Source organism: Pseudophryne corroboree, chromosome 6, assembly GCF_028390025.1.
Source record: "Pseudophryne corroboree isolate aPseCor3 chromosome 6, aPseCor3.hap2, whole genome shotgun sequence".
Classification (NCBI taxonomy): domain Eukaryota; kingdom Metazoa; phylum Chordata; class Amphibia; order Anura; family Myobatrachidae; genus Pseudophryne; species Pseudophryne corroboree.
This window is the reverse complement of record NC_086449.1, coordinates 448,823,229-448,842,472: the sequence shown is the minus strand read 5'-3', so window position 1 is coordinate 448,842,472 and position 19,244 is coordinate 448,823,229. Positions and strand designations below refer to the sequence as shown.

At 40.5% G+C, this 19,244-nt stretch overlaps 1 protein-coding gene across 2 annotated transcripts in view; it reads right to left on the bottom strand.

Moving 5' to 3' along the window:
- The window catches only part of TAFA5 (TAFA chemokine like family member 5), a 777,120-nt gene that overhangs the window by 434,302 nt on the left and 323,574 nt on the right, over positions 1-19,244 (bottom strand). For both annotated transcript variants that reach the window (XM_063927121.1, XM_063927122.1), the window contains exon 2: positions 10,210-10,359. In XM_063927121.1, the coding sequence (XP_063783191.1) occupies positions 10,210-10,359 (150 nt within the window). The remainder of the gene's footprint in view (positions 1-10,209; positions 10,360-19,244) is intronic.

Genomic DNA, 19,244 nt, shown 5'->3' with positions numbered 1-19,244 from the left:
TTTAATATTGATCAATGCTCCTCATACATACTTAATGTTCATTTGCTACAAGAGTTCATTGGAGAAGAATAAACTGAAGCAATCCTGACCACCACTCGGAATCCCCACTCGAGTGGTGGTCGACGGCGCCACGCCACCACCCAAGGGGGAATATAACCCATAGGTCGCAACCAGGCCCAATGAGTGGAGAGCGCAGTGTGCATACAGTGAATACTATAATCAAGTGATACCCTCAGCTCATTAGTATATAAAGTTTAATGGGTTCTCAATGCAATAATTAAAGGTATGCTGTACCTCACTTAATGTACTCCTTTGTCATATTTACAAATTCCCGCATGAGCTAACTTAAACTATCAGTTACACTTCAACTAACACAAGTTAGTTCATCAGTTACCTTATTTTTATGTAATATTATTTCAGAAAACACCATTTAAAGTGCTTGAGGTTAATTCTCAATGGAGTTTATCCAAACTTGCTGAATGCATTTGTAAGCCAAATAATGGAAATAATTTACAAGGTGTACGTAGTTGAAACCACAACATGACTTTGTGTTAATCCTACTGTATGCACAGTAATTGTTCAGCACCACACACTTTACTCTAAAGAGGGATGGAAAAATCCCCAGACATGCACTTTTCAAAAGTGTAAACATCCTACTGAAGCAATTAGGTCTATCCTCATCATAACAATAAACATTTCCATTTTCTCCAAAAACATTGACTGGTTAAAGCTTCATTTATGACTTATATGTATCATAACAGTGTGGATATTCTTATTAGATATGTCTATTTTGTGTGTGTAGGGTGACCATATTATCCCTTTTACTTGGGATGCGCATGGATTACACAGGTTACGTGGCTGATTAAAACCAGCTGATATGTGGGCTTGAAGTTAGCCAGCCACAGAACCTCTGTAATGCATGAGCGTTCCAGGTAAAAGGAATAATATGATCACCCTAGTGTGTGCAAATGCTTTTTGATTCAGTATAACTACCTAGTGTCTTGCTGCTATGCTCAGTCTTGCCATGGTGTCTGACTTGTGACATGGATCTGCCTTCCACAACCTCACCTTTGTAGCAGTGTTTGGCTGTTCCTCACCCAGTTTTAAGCCTCCTACACAGCTGTTTCTGTTTCACTTAATGACTGTGTTTCAACCTCAGTATGAAAATGATTATCATTACCACCTGTTTGGTATGATAATCATACACCCGACTATAATCCTATAAAATCCCTGACTTTGTGCAAGTGCACCTAGAATAATTGATGCTGTTTTGAAGGTTAAGGGTGGTCACACCAAATATTGGGTTAATTTAGATCTCTCTTCTGTTTATTCACTTTGCATTTTGTTAATTGATAAAAATAGACTATTAACACTTCTATTTTTGAAAGCATTCTTACTTTGCACCATTTTTTCCACACCTTCCTAAAATGTTTGCACAGTATTGTGTAGATAGATAGATAGATAGATAGATAGATAGATAGATAGATAGATAGAATGATAGATAGTTAAATCCATACTCTCGCAATCTCATGGTTAAGATCCCGGGGGGGGATCGAAACATTGGGCCTGATTCATGATTGTATGGAATTCCACAGCAGCTGTTTAATTTTGTGTCACTAAAATTGTAATGCAGCAGGAGGTGTCTGTAGAAGATAGATGCCTCTTGTTTGAATTAGCAAGGATCCGAGTGCTGCTTCTTAGGACTCAGACTTGGATCACCATCACGACCAACGACACAAACCCTGGACTCGACTGTTGAAGAACATGCTGCAAACGTTGCAGCATGTCAATCGTGCTGCGTCTGACAGGAGGCTGCGAGCAATTATGCAAGACCTGTTCTGCACATGCGGAGAATGGGTCTTGTGCCTGTGCAGATCCCAAACATTGTATTTCTATGCAAACCACAAATATGAATTAGGCCCATTGAAGGGAGATTGCTATACTTGATGCACAACATGTCTTCACTGATGACGGAGTAAAGGTATATTCTTTTGAAGTGTGGGTGCCTCTTTAAACTTTTTGCTTTGTCTGTAAACATCCCTACAAACATCCCTACAATAGACCCTGTCTGGAAACACATACACAAAATCATTTTATATTTTTTATAATAAATGTTTTATTGTTTTTTGATAGCTACCATTTATTTATTTTCTCAGCAAGGCCTATATATTGTATTTTTTGTTGCCCACAACACTATATAATTATATTTTTATGTGTATTAGTCAATGGTAATGAAAATAGACAACTTGGGAGCAAATAATAATAATAATAGCAGTAGTAGTAGTAGTAAAAACAATATTTTACTGTACAAAGTTACAGTTAATATGTGTGTTTATCTAGCTCTGGAATAATGGAAGCTCCCTATATACATTCAGTAAGGAAAGGCATATTAGTGATCCAATCAATGAACATCTTAATCTACCACCATAAATCTGTCTTAGATAAACCACCTCCCACTCAGAATAGTTTCCAGCGACAAAAATAAACATTACGTAGAATAACATTTATCAAGGCCAAAAGGGTCTGGAACAGTTTTTTTTGTTGTTGTATGAATCAATACATGACCCTAAACATTTCCCTTGCACTTAATGAGAGAAGGAGATATACATTTATTGAATATGCTAATTGGGTTGCCATAAAATGACTCCTACATTTCTTTTAAAATAATAAAAAATATATATAGCCACTATATGTAATTTTATTAGAAAATAAAGAATATGTAGAGCACTGTTTACTCAATGATTTAGCTGAAGTAGCTAAATGCTTATATTAATTCACAGCAAGGACTATTGGATGCTATGTCTGTCCTTTCTGTAGAAGTGACAGCAAAGATCAATGAAACATATATTATTCAACCAATAGGTCAGAGAAGAAAACTGTAGAATTGAGTCCAGGGTGTAGAGAGTAAATTAGCAAAGTGACTCTTGGGGCTCATATTTTCTAATGGTATCTGAATAAACAGGATCATGTACAACACACATAAAATTATAACATTGGGGCTATAAAAACGTATGAATAATTCTGTATCCCCTAGCAATTCAAATGGTTTCATTTGTTAAATGTAATGCATGAACAACATTTACAGATAATTAAGTGTGCTATAATTAAAAATCCTTGTGTGATTACATCACACTTATATACTGTAAGTACACAACAAAAAAGCAAATATCGAATCATGTATATTATTAATTGTGCATAGATTTCATACTTGTGTATACCACTATTGTGATAAATGATGTACCATAAAAAACTTGAACTGTAAATGCTGAAGGTGAATGACGATCAAGCTACATTTTACACCAATTTCTTCTGTTTTATGTGGCTGTTTCCACTTTTCCTTCGCATGTATGATGGAAAAGCTCCAGAAACATTTAGGGGCATATTCAATTAGCCTTGGAGTCTACCCGGCACATAATTGATCATATTGCACAGGGAAACGTTTTTTCAATTAATTAGCCTTATCCCTGTGCGGTAATCGCGCACCAACCCATTGAATACACATAAAGGGGCTAATTCAGGTTGAATCGCAAAATGCAATCTAACCAGAATTTTTAAGATCGCCCAGTGGGCGCATACACAGCGCCCGTCCTGCGCATGCACCTGCATTTTTAGTGGGGGGGGCAAAGAAAATGCGATCGCCCCTGGGGGTGTGATCACGGTGGCTGCATGACATCACACGCAGCCGCCACAATCAAGAACATGGCAACAGGAACCATCCTTAATTTCTGCTAACTAGCAGAGATTGCAAGGTGTTCGCATTTTCTGCTTGTGCAACATGGGGAGGTGCAGGTCAGCATGCTGGGCGGCCCCCAGCATGTGCTCCAAAGGATTGCAAATTCTGCAAATTAGCAGAATTTGCAATCCTTACTGAATTAGGCCTAAAATGCAGAATCAATGGACTTCTCTGAGCGTTTAAAATTAAATGCAGAATTTGCTTTTTAATACAGATTTTTCCTTGAAGCATTTGAGGCTGTGAAGCTAAATCCTGCCTATGGTAATCACTGTGTGGGGTTCCCACAGCTAATTGAATTGGGCAGCACCGACAATAAGCTGCAGGGTAATACACATGACTACTTGAATATGCACCTTAGAATTATTAATAGAACTGATAATAGTGCAACTGGCCATGTGGGAGTTCCAACAATAACAAAGCATTTATTCAGCAGAAAAATGCAGAGAAAGAGCTAACAGTATGAATAACCATTTGAATGTTAAAACTATGGGGCAGATTTAACAACAAATGATATTCTTGTTATCACTCGTTACGAATGTTAAGTGGTGCTCCAACCAAGCAGCTCCTGTCATTTTTCAAACACTACAGGAGCTGATTGGCTGGAGCACCATTTAACATTCGCAACGAGTGATAACAAAAATATCACTTGTTGTCAAATCTGCCCCATCTGTATTAAAGCAGATAACAGAGACTCTTTGATAGTCGTGTATATTTAGTAATGCATCCCAATGCTGTTTACAAATCTAGTGCAGAATGGCTTTTTGTGGGATGGTGCAGGGGAACTCATAGACTGCATCTTCCAAACTTAGCACCTGTGAGAAAATGCCTGTCCCATAGTAAAAATAAATTACAATGTTTGGATGTAATTACGTTCATCTCTAAAGCCATGAATCAATGTGAACTTCTTTTGTACAGACATACTATCAACTCTCATTTGAAATGTTGCCTTTTAGCTATTCATTGTTTTTCACAACTATATGGAAAAAAATCTGCACTTTGTTTCAGCTGAAATTTACAAATAAAAATCAATACAAGAAAAAATTGTTATGAGCACTGTACCCTCACTTCCAAGAGCAGTATCTACTGTACATGATGATGTGAAACACTAAGGGGTATATGCAATTGTGGTCGAATTCCCGAAATTGTCGAATTTCGGGTCATTTTCGACCAAAAAAAAAAACTCCCCTATGCAATCCAGTGCTTTCCGACCAAAAAACGGACTTTCAAAATTCGACTTTTTGAAATTCGAATTTTTGCAAATTCGACTTTTCTGCAATGATACAAGTGCTGCAATTCGACCAAAGCATATTCAATTCAAGTTTTGAAATTCGACAGCAGTGCTTTTAGACAGCAAATTCGTCATTTTCAATCCGCCACACTTTGGAGGGTGAAAACAAATTAAAAAATTTTAAACATGTTTTTTTTGGTGTTTTTTTTTTTGGGAATAGCAGATCTATTTATATTAGAAGGGATTAGGTACTTTTTTTTTTTTTTTTGGGAGGCACAAATATTATTTATATATTTTTTAAAATATTATTATTATTTTTTTTTTTTTTTTTTTAATGCTGGAAGGGTAAAATCATAAAAAAAAATGGCGTGGGGTCCCCCCTCCAAAGCATAACCAGCCTCGGGCTCATTGAGCTGGTCCTGGTTCTAAAAATGCGGGGAAAAAATTGACAGGGGATCCCCCGTATTTTTAAAACCAGCACCGGGCTCTGCGCCTGGTGCTGGTGCCAAAAATACGGGGGACAAAAAGAGTAGGGGTCCCCCGTATTTTTAACACCAGCATCGGGCTCCACTAGCTGGACAGATAATGCCACAGCCGGGGGTCACTTTTATGCCGTGCCCTGCGGCCGTGGCATCAAATATCCAACTAGTCACCCCTGGCCGGGGTACCCTGGGGGAGTGGGGACCCCTTCAATCAAGGGGTCCCCCCCCCAGCCACCCAAGGGCCAGGGGTGAAGCCCGAGGCTGTCCCCCCCCATCCAATGGGCTGCGGATGGGGGGGCTGATAGCCTTTGTGATAATAAAAAGATATTGTTTTTTCCAATAGTACTACAAGTCCCAGCAAGCCTCCCCCGCAAGCTGGTACTTGGAGAACCACAAGTACCAGCATGCGGGAGAAAAACGGGCCCGCTGGTACCTGTAGTACTACTGGGAAAAAAATACCCAAATAAAAACAGGACACACACACCGTCGACAGTAAAACTTTATTTCATACGTCGACACACACATACTTACCTATGTTCACACGCCGACATCGGTCCTCTTCTCCATGTAGAATCCACGGATACCTGTAAAGAAAAGTTCAAAATACTCACCTCAACCATGGTCCAGAGATAAATCCACGGACTTGGCAAAATAAGAAAACGCAAATACCCGCACCAAAAACGGACTGAAAGGGGTCCCATGCTGACACATGGGACACCTTTCCACGAATGAGACCTGTCAGTGACAGCTGTCACTGACAGGTCTCTAAGCCAATCAGGAAGCGCAACTTCGTTGCGCTCACCTGATTGGCTGAGCGCTGTCTGCACTGTGACAGCGCATCGCACAGCTCCCTCCATTATATTCAATGGTGGGAACTTAGCGGCTAGCGGTGAGGTCACCCGCCGGTCAGCGGCTGACCGGCGGGTGACCCCACCGCTACCCGCAAAGTTCCCACCATTGAAAGTAATGGAGCGGCTTTGCGATGCGCTGTCACAGTACAGACAGCGGACAGCCAATCAGGTGAGCGCCACGGAAGTAGCGCTTCCTGATTGGCTGAAGGGACGTCAGTGACAGGAGTCACGTGATGTCCCGGCATTCGGGAGAAAGGGGTCTGATGTGAAAACTTTGGACCCCTTTCTAGTCCGGTATGGATCGGTGTTCGGTTTGTTTTTTTGCCAAGAACGTGGATTTACCTCTGGACGTGGATGTACCTCTGGACGCTGGAAGGTGAGTATAATTTTTTCACAGGTACCCTCGGATCGTCGGCGACCGTGGCAGTCGGCGTGTCAACATAGGTAAGTATGTGTGTGTCGGCAGTATGTAATAAAGTTGTACAAGTCACGGTGTCTGTGTCCTGTTTTTATTTGGGTATTTTTTTTCCAGTAGTACTACAGGTACCAGCGGGCCCGTTTTTCTCCCGCATGCTGGTACTTGTGGTTCTCCAAGTACCAGCTTGCGGGGGAGGCTTGCTGGGACTTGTAGTACTAATGGAAAAAACAATATCTTTTTATTATCACAAAGGCTATCAGCCCCCCCATCCGCAGCCCATTGGATGGGGGGGGACAGCCTCGGGCTTCACCCCTGGCCCTTGGGTGGCTGGGGGGGGGACCCCTTGATTGAAGGGGTCCCCACTCCCCCAGGGTACCCCGGCCAGGGGTGACTAGTTGGATATTTGATGCCACGGCCGCAGGGCACGACATAAAAGTGACCCCCGGCTGTGGCATTATCTGTCCAGCTAGTGGAGCCCGATGCTGGTGTTAAAAATACGGGGGACCCCTACTCTTTTTGTCCCCCGTATTTTTGGCACCAGCATCAGGCGCAGAGCCCGGTGCTGGTTTTAAAAATACGGGGGATCCCTGGCCAATTTTTCCCCTGCATTTTTAGAACCAGGACCAGCTCAAAGAGCCCGAGGCTGGTTATGCTTTGGAGGGGGGACCCCACGCCATTTTTTTTCTTCGGGTTTTTCACGTTTTTTTCCCGTTTTTTAAAATCGCGGCAAAATCCGCCAAATCGGCCGATTTTCGACCGCGATTCTGGCGAATCCGTTTTTCATTGAATATGGTGAATCCCGGCAGGCACCTGCCGGGATTCACCTGGCGAATTTGGTCGAATTAAAAAACGGCGATAATTGCCGCGAATTCGACAGCAATTGCATATACCCCGAAGTGTCCCAACATTCTGGAATACTAACTTTGGATGGGAACTGTACTGTAAGTTCCTTATTCATGGAACAATCATGCAGGAGCTGGGTATCAGGCTTGTCACTAAGGCCAGGGGTAATGGGGTTGAATGCATGAAATTATAAGGATGACTGTACTCAGAGGTTAAAGTGAACTGGAATGGTGTAACTGTGTTCCGCCAGTTCCATTTGGAGACAGAACACAGTTCCGTCTCCACCAGCTCACCTAACCTAGGGAAATGCTGGGTGCCTGCTGGGCTGTGTTACCAGCGGGCACCGGCTCTTTCCCCCTAAGCAGCAGCCAGAAGCCGGAGCTCACTCCTGAGCTCCGGTTCAGGCAGTGTGCGGCTGGACGTCGCTATGGGAGAGACGTCATGACATCTCTCTCATAGCTGTGAGGAGTGGGCGCAGATGGAGGCTGCAGTCCGAAAGCAGGAGCGGGGCTGGTGAAAACTGTTTTTTCTTTTTCTATTGTTTGTGTAAGCACTAAGCAGTGCTACTAGAGGGGAGAACTGGGGGCATATTTACTGGGCAGCAAACAAACTGGGGCATAACAACTGGGGGCAAACCAACTGGGGCATAACTACTGGGGGCACACCAACTGGGGGCATATCTACAGTGGGCATAACTACAGGGGGCATATCTACAGGGGGCATAACTATGGGGGCATTACTACTGGTAGCAATACTAATGAGAGCAATGCATAGGGGGCACTTAATAAGGGGCACTTACTCCTGGGGGCATACTGCTGTGGGCGTTATGTGTATTTTGGGTGCTACTACTGTGGGTTTTCTGTATGAGGGGCACTAATGTGTGTCATAACATGAATAAGGGACACTACTGTGTGGTGTAATGTGAGTAAGATCGTGCTACTGTGTGGCAAAATTTGAATTGGGGACACTATTGGGTGACCACGCCCCTTTCTTTTCAAGGCCACACCCTTTTGTGTGTGTATGCCTTTATTTCACACGTGTGTGTGTGTGGGGGGGGGGGAGTTCCACCACCTCTCTAGGACCACTTTGAGAACTGACTGTACTAATAGAATATGGTGATGAAAGGTGGTTAAAGTAAAATCATGATCATGGCAAAAGGGTTTAATGAGGAATCATTATGAAGAAAGAGTGTTAATGATGGAGTGTGAGGCATTTATATTTCTTGGAGGAAAATGGGCTATAGTTACAAAACAAAGCAGAAGCTTACACTACTTTTCAGCAGGTTGGAAATGAGAACATTAGGTATAAATCCAGGAGAGCTTACACTGAATGTGAGTCACTTAAATATAGCCCAAAGAGTTAATGGAGAATGATGATGATGATGATGATGATGATGATGATGATTATAGAGTATTTACTGTATTATGGCTAAAGAGATGTTAAAAATGAAGAGTTAATTAGTTGTTATGAAAGTTAACCATTACAAAAATGGTTAGGGCAAACTCTGATGATTGTGATTTGAATACAGTGGCAATGAGCCAATAACCACATGGTTATATATAAAACAGGACCTCTCTTGGTTCTGATAGACTCAACTACTTAATTAAAGTGAAATGTTCTTAATGTAACAACAATATCCAGGTTACCAAAGACTTGCCCCAAATTTATATTAATTCCACTAATCTTTGCTTTGGAGGCATGGCAACGTAGTCCATTTTACTGCTTTTGTGGTCATCTGCAGTGTAAAATGATGTTTACGGTACAGTAAATACATATTGTTTATTACCAGTGGCGGTTGATATGTCTGGGCTCCAACCACACATTGCATAGGGTGAGCTGGTAAGCACATACATGTGCTGTATGTAATATATGTGCTAGCTGCCTGTGTGTATTACTGGCCTGCCGCTATCATTTTCTATAAGCGCCCCCTTTAGCTAATCAGGAACTGTCTTGTTTACAAGTAATACAAATGAAACTTCTGTTAACATGACATTACCTGCAAGAAAATTGTAACTTGTTTATGTGATACAAAACTGTCGTTTTTCCTAAGACAAACATTGTCCCCTTAAAATTAGCATGTGAGGAGGCTTCAGGCTGCTACTATTTGGCAGTGAGTCATATGCAGTGATAATTTTAATGAGAGACAAAATACTAGAAATAAAAATAAAAAAAGAGAAATATTATTCTAACAATGCTGCAAGTGCTTTTTTTTCAACAACATTAACTTTCACGCAGGAGAAGTCACATTAGCCCGAGGGTGGCATTAAAACTCTGAATCTGAACTGGAGCAAAATGCATTTTTAAGAAACTAATCGGGTAGCAGTGGGCACATCTCATAAGTTACATTATTCATTTGGATTATTCAAAAATGTTCTAAACCCAGTTATTCTGAATTTAAAGAATATTAGAATGCTTCATTAAATGTCTGGCTCACTAGTTTACATCTTTATCCTCATCTGTACAGCTGTAAGAAATACTTTGACACACACTACTAAAGATCATGAACATGTTCAGAAATGCATATATGCATTAGAAACTCTTGTGGAGTGTGCACTGTACTGAATTATTTTTATTTCAAATAAAAAATGACATTCAGATCCATTAACATTTGTACATACTGTATACAGAATCTCCAGATAATATGTAACACTTACCATCTACACAGGCTGGCCTTGCTCTTGTTGTGCCGGCAATCTGTCCCTTTTTACATGCACAGCGAGCTGTTTGTCGGGCTATAGTCCTTCGGGGCTGACTGCTATCTCTGTCATATGTAACAACCTCGCACGTACCTGCAGCCAGTTGACCTGGAACGAGAACCAGCAACAGGTACCAATGTCAGAGAATGCAATGCAAGCAATCAATTATAGGTAAACAGAGTGAGGCCCAATGCAGCAAAAGCCACTTCTCTACAAATGGGAAATAAGCTGGAGGATATAATCAAAGTGAGATGACATATAATTTTTCTCAGAGCTGGACATGTCAAAACCCAGCAAAGTGATGCTGTCAAGAAAATTGTTATTGGCCTACAGAAGGAGAGCTGGGTCAATCAGGTCAGAGTTACTTTGATGTGGTTTAGAACGCAAGTGAAACTCGTATATTCTTTCTGAACTAAGTGTATATTGTTTCATATACCACAATGATAATATATATATTTATTTATATATGTGTATGTATATATATATATATATACATACATACACACACACACACACACACACACACACACACACACACACACACAGACGCACGCATACATATACAAAAGTAGACCAGATGTTAACAAATGATCCAAAATATAAATGGGCTATTGTCTACAAGCATTATGCAAAATCTTACTGTTTTTCTAGCTGTGTTGCCTGCATTAACATACGTTGCCTTTCAAATGCTATTGTAATTGTGAATCATTAACTTTCCAGGTGTGAAATGTATAAATTATGCAGTATCTAATGAAGGTGAAAAACTGTTGTTAATGAAGCAACTGCTATTATTTATAACATCCGCTGGAGATGTAATACAACTGTGTTTTTTACTCTTTTCAGACGCACAGAGCTTGCAAATGTGAAAACATATTAACCTAATTTTAAATGATAAATTATTTCCTGTTTCATGGATTTTGAGATGAGTCCAAAGATATACAGGATTTTCTATGGAATGAAGTTAAATAATATATATATTAAAAAATAGGTTAATGTACAGTATAGTACATGCAAAGAGAACTATTATGATTGTTGCAATATCCTTGTAGTATGGCTTTAGTTGTACTCTAAAATAATTGAGTTATATGTTTCCTAAAATATATCCAATTTATAATCTCAGCTATAGATATGTCTGGAGCAAATGTACAGCAGTCTCCATCATCAGCGTCTTCGTCAGTTTGAACAATACAGGGAATAAGATGATAATGATTATTAACAATGCTTTCTTTTATTAAAATCTCAATTTAATATTTTTAAAATACAGCATATGTTTAACCTTCCCCCAAAATGATTGAATAACACCAGAGCTCTATAATATAGAAGAGATTCCACCAAAGAATTGGGCAAAGCTCTTTGCACCGACCAGCTGCGATAGATTCCAGACAACCGGATTGGTTTTCACTATTTCAATCTGGTTTTACCTTTACATGATTTCTACTTTAAAACACTGGCAATACTTGGTGGCAGGTTGCCGAAGCCTGCATCTCGAAGGCTATTACATTTACCTTGCAGAGTGCAAATTCACTTACCATAGAGGAAACCCAAATCTGTCTCATCACTAAACTACCACAGACTACCAGTCCTGCACTAAAGCATTTCTCAGCATTTCTGCACTGTGGGTGTTGAGGTAAAGACAGAGATCGAGATTACTGAAGTTGCATATTTACTACCAGGGGCAAAACAGGATGGCAATCGAGTTGGGAAAATTCTAGAATCAGCCCTAATGGGGGTGAGGTCTGTCTAGGGGGGCAGATCCCTCCTCATAGCACCTAACTCTGAGTTAAATGTAGTTGCAGCCTTCCTTGCATTTTTTTGCATCTGCAATTTTATGCTAATGCCACTACAATGCCCTTCCCTGTTGTACATCTGTGCATTGGAATATGAAGGGACTTTGTGCATCTTTAGACACCACCATCAGTCACACTATCAAAACTTTCACAAGCTCCATGCTATGTGCAGATCATTTTTCAGCAGGGGCGTAGCTATGGGGCCCCATAGCAATCTTTTCATCATCACCCCTCCCCCTAAGGCTCTGCAGCATGGCACAAAGGGCACCGCATCCCTATTCACCTGCTCATGCCTCCTTCACCACCACCCCACAACCTGGGCACTCCCCTTCTGTGCCCCGTGACTTGACCTATGTAAGCAGTGTGCTGCTGCTGGCCAGTTCCATGTCTCCATCCTCACTGATGCTGGGAGGAGTCAGGCTAAGTAATACCATGCCTCCTCCCAACATCAGTGAGAATGGGGAGACAAAGCCACAAGAACATTGACAGCAGATGTGCCTGCAGCAGCAGCACACTGCTGAAAGAGGAGAAGCCACAGGGCACAGGAGTCAGGTAAGGTCAGTGTGTGTGGCTGGCAGGCAGGCAGGCAGTTTATTAAGATGCAGAAGGCAGGCAGGGCCCTGGAGTCAACCCAGGCCCCATAGCAGGTGCAATTTCTGCACCTATGATACCTACACCTAAATCCATTAGTATGGCCTCCATTGTGAGCAATTCAGTCTCTATATGCCACCACTTCAGGGGCAAACACAGGATTTCTGGGGGGATGTTTCCAAATGCTTGATTTTAGACTGAGTGTCAATAGCCCATGAAGCATGCATAATTAGCATAACAAGCTATAGTCTGCAGCAACCAAAGTGCAGTTTATGTAATACATAACCATACATAGTAGCACACTGTAAATGCACAAAAGCTTGTCATATCAACACTCTCAGGACTTATACAATAGTAAACAGGCATTAAGTTGAACTCTGACGCTTCAATCGCCATTTATTAGAGATTTTCCTCAGGGTCCATATAAATATGAAAGATACACACAGAAAAATACATACAGTTGCTCACCTACATGTTCAATTCACCTGCGCTGTACCCACAGAGAGAGCAGCATCATCTCTACATGACCCGCCGGAAGCAGCAAGCCCTTTCCTGGTCGGGTAGATGGTAACAATGGTGACACAAACCTCCACCAATCAAAATATAATAATGGTTGCCAGAGCAGCCTAACACACAAAGCTTCAAGCAATACAATTACTCCTAAAACAACAACTTACAGCATGTGGCATAAGCAGCCAGAGAAAACACTATAGCATATCATTAACAGCAAAGGCAGGCAGTATAAAATTCAACAAAGCAGAATGGCCCTAAGCACTGACTAAACAGGCTCACCATGAATGATAAAATAATTAGATATAACTGATCACAATTAATAGCAAAATACTAGCACTCTATAAGCAAACAAGCAAACAGAACTAGCATTATAATAGTAACTCACCACTTAAATAGACTCATTGTGAATGATAACTCTCCTAACGCATAAACATTCTTGCCCTTGAATTTATTTTCTTTACAAAAACTAAACACCCTGAAAGCACTAAAAAAAATAAAGGGGTAGTGGTCATATGAATCCCTTACCATTGTACTGGGATCCCCATGGAACATTAGTATTACACTGAAAATGTAAATAAGACTTTAGGTGAATACTAGCACCTTATTTCTGAGTACCAGAAGACTTTTCATAGAAAAGAAGCTCTGTGAAGCACCATACTATACATCTTTATAACCAGTGATGGCTCCAGAGTTGGGGCTGCAGCGCAGTCCAAATTTCAGACAGGGAAGCCACACCTACTGTCACCAACTGTCATCCCAAACTGACTCACTAGCAGTTGGTGCAGCTCTCCTACTTAAAATTTGGACTTTGTTGCAGCGCCCCCTCTGGAGCTGCCACTGCTTTTAACAGTAAAAACAAGAGTGCCGATGTTGGATAGAATTGTTTTATTACTTTAAATGGGGATTTCAAGCCTGTTGTCCTGGTGGAAACCAGTCCAGTATATAGTGTTGGGCTGCTATTTATGAATTAAGGGGGTTCACTCTTTTTAATTATGTATTTATTTAAATCAGTGAAAGATATGTCCATCAACATATGCCTCTTTAATCAGGGCATTTGACTAAAAGGTGTGCTTATATTCCCTGTCAGCAGTCTTACTGGACTCCAATGCCAAGATCCTACTTTTTAGGTGCATGTGAATGCAAGAACAAGATACATTTAGCAAGTTGCGTACTGCATCTTAAACAAAACTCTGTAGTACTTAGTGAATGGTAAGCAAAGTTGACCTGTTAAATACAGAGTTCACTAGTGGTATTAAAAACAGACTGGCTTGTTTATAAATGATATACTGCATGTATCATACTCTTACATTTATCTCTGATATGTCAGCTAAAAATGATTGTGGTATTTGCTTATTATTATTTCATTTGGCACTCAATATAATGGACTAGTTGCTAGTATTGACTAGGAACAGTTCTGTGATCTCCCCCCCCCCCCCCGAAACTGGAGCTTTTAAAGTGATATACAACACTACTCTGCAATACTGGACACCAATAAAATGGTCAAGATACTGTAACTAGACACTTTACTGCATCTTGTCTAAATGACATATTGGCAAATGGAAGAACACAATCAACAGGTCAATCTGAAATAGATCAGAAATTGTGACCTACAGTTCTGCAGAAACAACTGTTATAAATAATATAAACAGACTGTCAAGATCATTTTATGACATTGAATCAGCCATTTATTTTTTTTGGACCACGGTTATTATAAAACTTTTACAAAATCTACAAAATACATTGTTAAACAAGATATCATGAAACTACTGATACAAGCCCTTATTTTAAGCACTCAATCAATCAATCAATCAATCAATCATGCTGCTGCTAGACTCATATATGCTTCCAGTTCATCCCAATATGCTGCCACTTTCTTTCACTTCCTTCATGGCCTCCCATAAACTTCAGTGTAAATCTGAAGATAATAAAAAAACAAATAGCAGATGCTTCATCAGCAGACAGGTATACCCCATAAACAAGGGCACCACATGATGGCATGTGTGCCTGTCACATTATCTTCATATGCTCTCATTTGGTCCCTTCTGCAGATATAAACATCGCAATGCTGGCTGAACATGAGAAGTCATGTCAATTGGCCTGGGGCCTGCCCCATTTATATATGCTGCCATCGACAATCTACATTATTTATAAACAGACAGAGTGGGTCAAAGGGGTATAGGGGAAACCCCCAATGGGTGCTGCACCCTGAGGGCCCCATCCCCTCCTCTGTGAATCAGGTTCCAGACTGTGCACTTCACTAATACATATGTTACATTATACTGCACAGGATTAGGGTGTATTATCTACAATGCATCCTGTTATTAATCTGGTACATTATCATCCATGCACTAGCAGTATTTACTATATATATAAAGGGGTCCAGACCATGCACTCTGTAATAGTTAGCCAATCCTCTCTGGAGGCTGACCACACCCCTAAGCATGGGCCCCTTTCACTGCATTCCCCCAGTGGGCCCTTCATGTCCCAGTCTGACACTGATGGAAAGTGCCTACCATTGTTTGTGACAGAACTGCTTATGCTATCTGCAGACAGTGTTACAATATCAGTCCCCATAGCTGGCAATGAGGACCTAGCAAAAGACTTTCCAGCTTCATCAAAGCCTTCCAGCCTTTGCGGAGTCTCCCTATCAGGATTAAACGCAACATTTCTAGAGTAGGGTTAACAAATGCTTGATTTTAGAGCAAGTATGGCTAGCATATGAAGGGCAGTCTTAGCACTTCATACAGTGTAGTGTATGAAATATATAAGACATTTACAGGGCAATAAATGACCTGATTTTTTTTCCAGATGTAGGCACAATTTCACAATCTAACCTTCCTGCTATTTTGGGGATTTCCTGAGAAACTGGAACCCCCTTCCCCACATTTGCCTATGACCAGGTTGAAGTGTAATGCACATGCACAATCATCCGTTGCTTGTGCCTGCACATTGACAAGTAACATGTTGCTGACAGTGGTAGGCTGCCAACTAACACAGGAAGGGACACCACCGAGGTGATATATTGGGTCCATAATGGTAATTTGTTTCTTAAATACTGGTAGCATATTTGTTAATAACACAGTGATACTAAACTAAACAGTTATTTGTACAGGAGGCACTCGATATCCCAGCAGATGGAATCCCAGCGCTCGGCATACCGGCACCAGGATCCCGACTGCCGGGATACGGTCAACTATTCTTGTATCCACGACACCCCTGGAGGGAGAGTAATTAGTGTGGCGCGCGTAGCGTGCCATCATGCCCACAAGGGCTCTTTTGCACTCGCCCCGCTGCCGGCATTCTGGCTGTCGGGATCCTGGCACCGGTATGCTGGGTGCCAGGATCCTGACAGCCAGGATATCATAGTAGACCCATTTGTACAGTATGTTCCATTTGTAGTGTTTGAGTTTGCGCAAAAAAACGAAAAAAAAATTTGTTAGGTACTGCATGCAACAAAATTGTGATAGTGATAGTGGCACACCAGGATGAAAAAGCCCTCAACAGGGAAAGGGTTATTTTGGCATTTTTTAGGTAGGCACAGTTCTTTGAGGGCATGTTGCAAACTATGCATATTTGGACTTAGCCATGAATATGCCTTTTTTGCAATGCATCACTTGCACCAGTCACAGGCTGGTGCTCTGATGATGATCATGATGATGATGATGATGATCATGATGGCAGGCAATAAACCAGATGCATATAGCTCTACATATAGGCAAATATATGCATTTGAGTTCTGATAATGAAAAAAAAAATGGTAACATCGGCACTAAGGGGGTCATTCAGACCTGATTGCATGCTAGGATTTTTTGCTGTGCTGTGATCAGGTCAGAACTGCGCATGCGTATTCACCGCAGTGCGCAGGCGCATCACACGGGTAAAAAACGGATCGGCACCTAGCGATGGATTTAATGAAGAATCCATTTGCACAGCCGATTGTAAGGAGATTGACAGGTAGAAGGCATTTGTGGGTGTCAACTGACCATTTTCTGAGAGTGTTTGGAAAAACGCAGGCGTGTCCAAGCGTTTGCAGGGAGGGTATCTGACGTCAATTCCGGCCCCAGACAAGCTGAAGGGATCGCAGCGGCTGAGTAAGTCCTTGGCAAACTGCACAAAACTTTTTTGTACCACTCGGCAGCACATGCGTTCGCACACTTGCAAAGCAACATTACACTCCCCTATGGGTGGTGACTATCTGCTTGCAGCAGTGCAAAAAAACCCTAGCGAGCGATCAGGTCTGAATTAGGCTCTAAGTTGTGATCAACGCTACGTCAGTTCACAGGACATTAAAATGAAGAGCTCAACATGCAGCTTATGTGCCAGGAACACCTAATGAATTCTTTATAATTCAAGTTTGTAAAAGAATCTAAGTAAATGGACCTGACAAACATTGAGTTCAGTTTGCTTTGCATCAATTCCAACATTGAATGCAGAATTAACAATAAAACATTAACAAGTTACCACCTTTCAAAATGCTATACTGAGCACATGCTTTCTAAGCTGCAGTACAGTTTTCATGTACGTAATAATCATGTCTCAAAACTCTTTTGAAGCTAGGTCAAATAATCTACATCCACTGAGCTTTGTTTATGAATGCACTAAAGGAAGGATGGTAGGAACACCAGTTTAAGGAAGAGTAGTAGGTATATGTTGGTTAACTACATACTTGCCTACCTGACCCTCTCCATGAGGGAGAAAATGCTCTGTTCCTGGACTTACCTGGTAATGTATGAGTGCCATCACCTGTGGTGAAACACCTTTCTTATCAATTAACTAGCTCACCACAGGTGATGGCAATCATACATTACCAGGAAAGTCCAGGAACAGAGCATGTTCTCCCTCATGGAGAGGGGCAGGTAGGCAAGTATGGTTAACCATGTAAATGTATTTAAACTATAGCCATAGTTCCTCTGATGATGTAAGCATGCCAGCCAGTTCTTAAAGTAAAGAGCATGTGAATTTCCCTGAAACTTTGAAAACAGTTTTTAAGTAGGTCATAAAATAAAACCGCATATAATTTACATAGCATTATCCTTATTGTTGTGCTTTTCAGTTGAGGATTTGCACCTGCATCTGTGAAGCTGTTAAACTGCAAATTAAACATTAATGTGTCATATGATCAAGTATTTGAACTCTTCAAGTGCCAGAAGAGCATGCAAATGTACAGTACACAAGTAAAAAAGTGCTTTTCAGAGACTTGCTTTAATTAATTGGTTTATTATTTTATTATTTGATTAAATATAATCTACTTACAATGAATAATATGAAAATAGTCACGTAATTAATATTTGGAGATGTATATTTTCACGTCTCTGGTATAGCTTAGACAATAGAGTTTTCATAAGTATCCATTGTGCAGATTTATTGTTTTGATAAAGAGAAATTAGAATGAATCCCTAAATTAAAACACAAATTTTTCACTTAGATAGAAAAGTAATTGCATTATATGACCAGTTTTGCATATGCATAAATATGATCTAGCTTCAGAAGCGTTGATTGAATTTAATTTTCAAAATTGAATGGAAATATAATTAGTACAACTATGGCTTCGTTCTGAGACAAACTATAGAAGAAACACTGATTCAAATTAAAACCAAAGGTAAAACAACAAGATGAAAATATTTAATGTATTCTTTTTTATTTTGTGCTAATTCTTTCAAATATCCTCTATATATGCATATGATGTTCTATATTCATCTCAATATATGCATGAAGGGTTCACAGTGGGATGCATCTGGAATCTTTTCTCATTTTAGGCAATCATTTAGCACTGAAAGCAGCGCTGCATATAACACATATATTTATATATATATATTAATATAGGTCACCTCATTCTATTACATGCTCACACTAAAAAATTCCTTATGCAAATGCTAATAGATACATTTTTGCTTAAAACAAAATCAAAGTATAGTACTAACACAGTTACTAAATATGTTTATACATCCCCTCTGTGATGCTTAATGATAATTACTTGACCCATCTTTGGAGGTACAAGTTTATGTGTGTAAGGTGTATGTAAGACAAGAAAGTAGAAAATACATCTGAAATAAATATCTGAAATAATTCTATAAAGTAGTATTGCAAATAAAGTTGTATAAT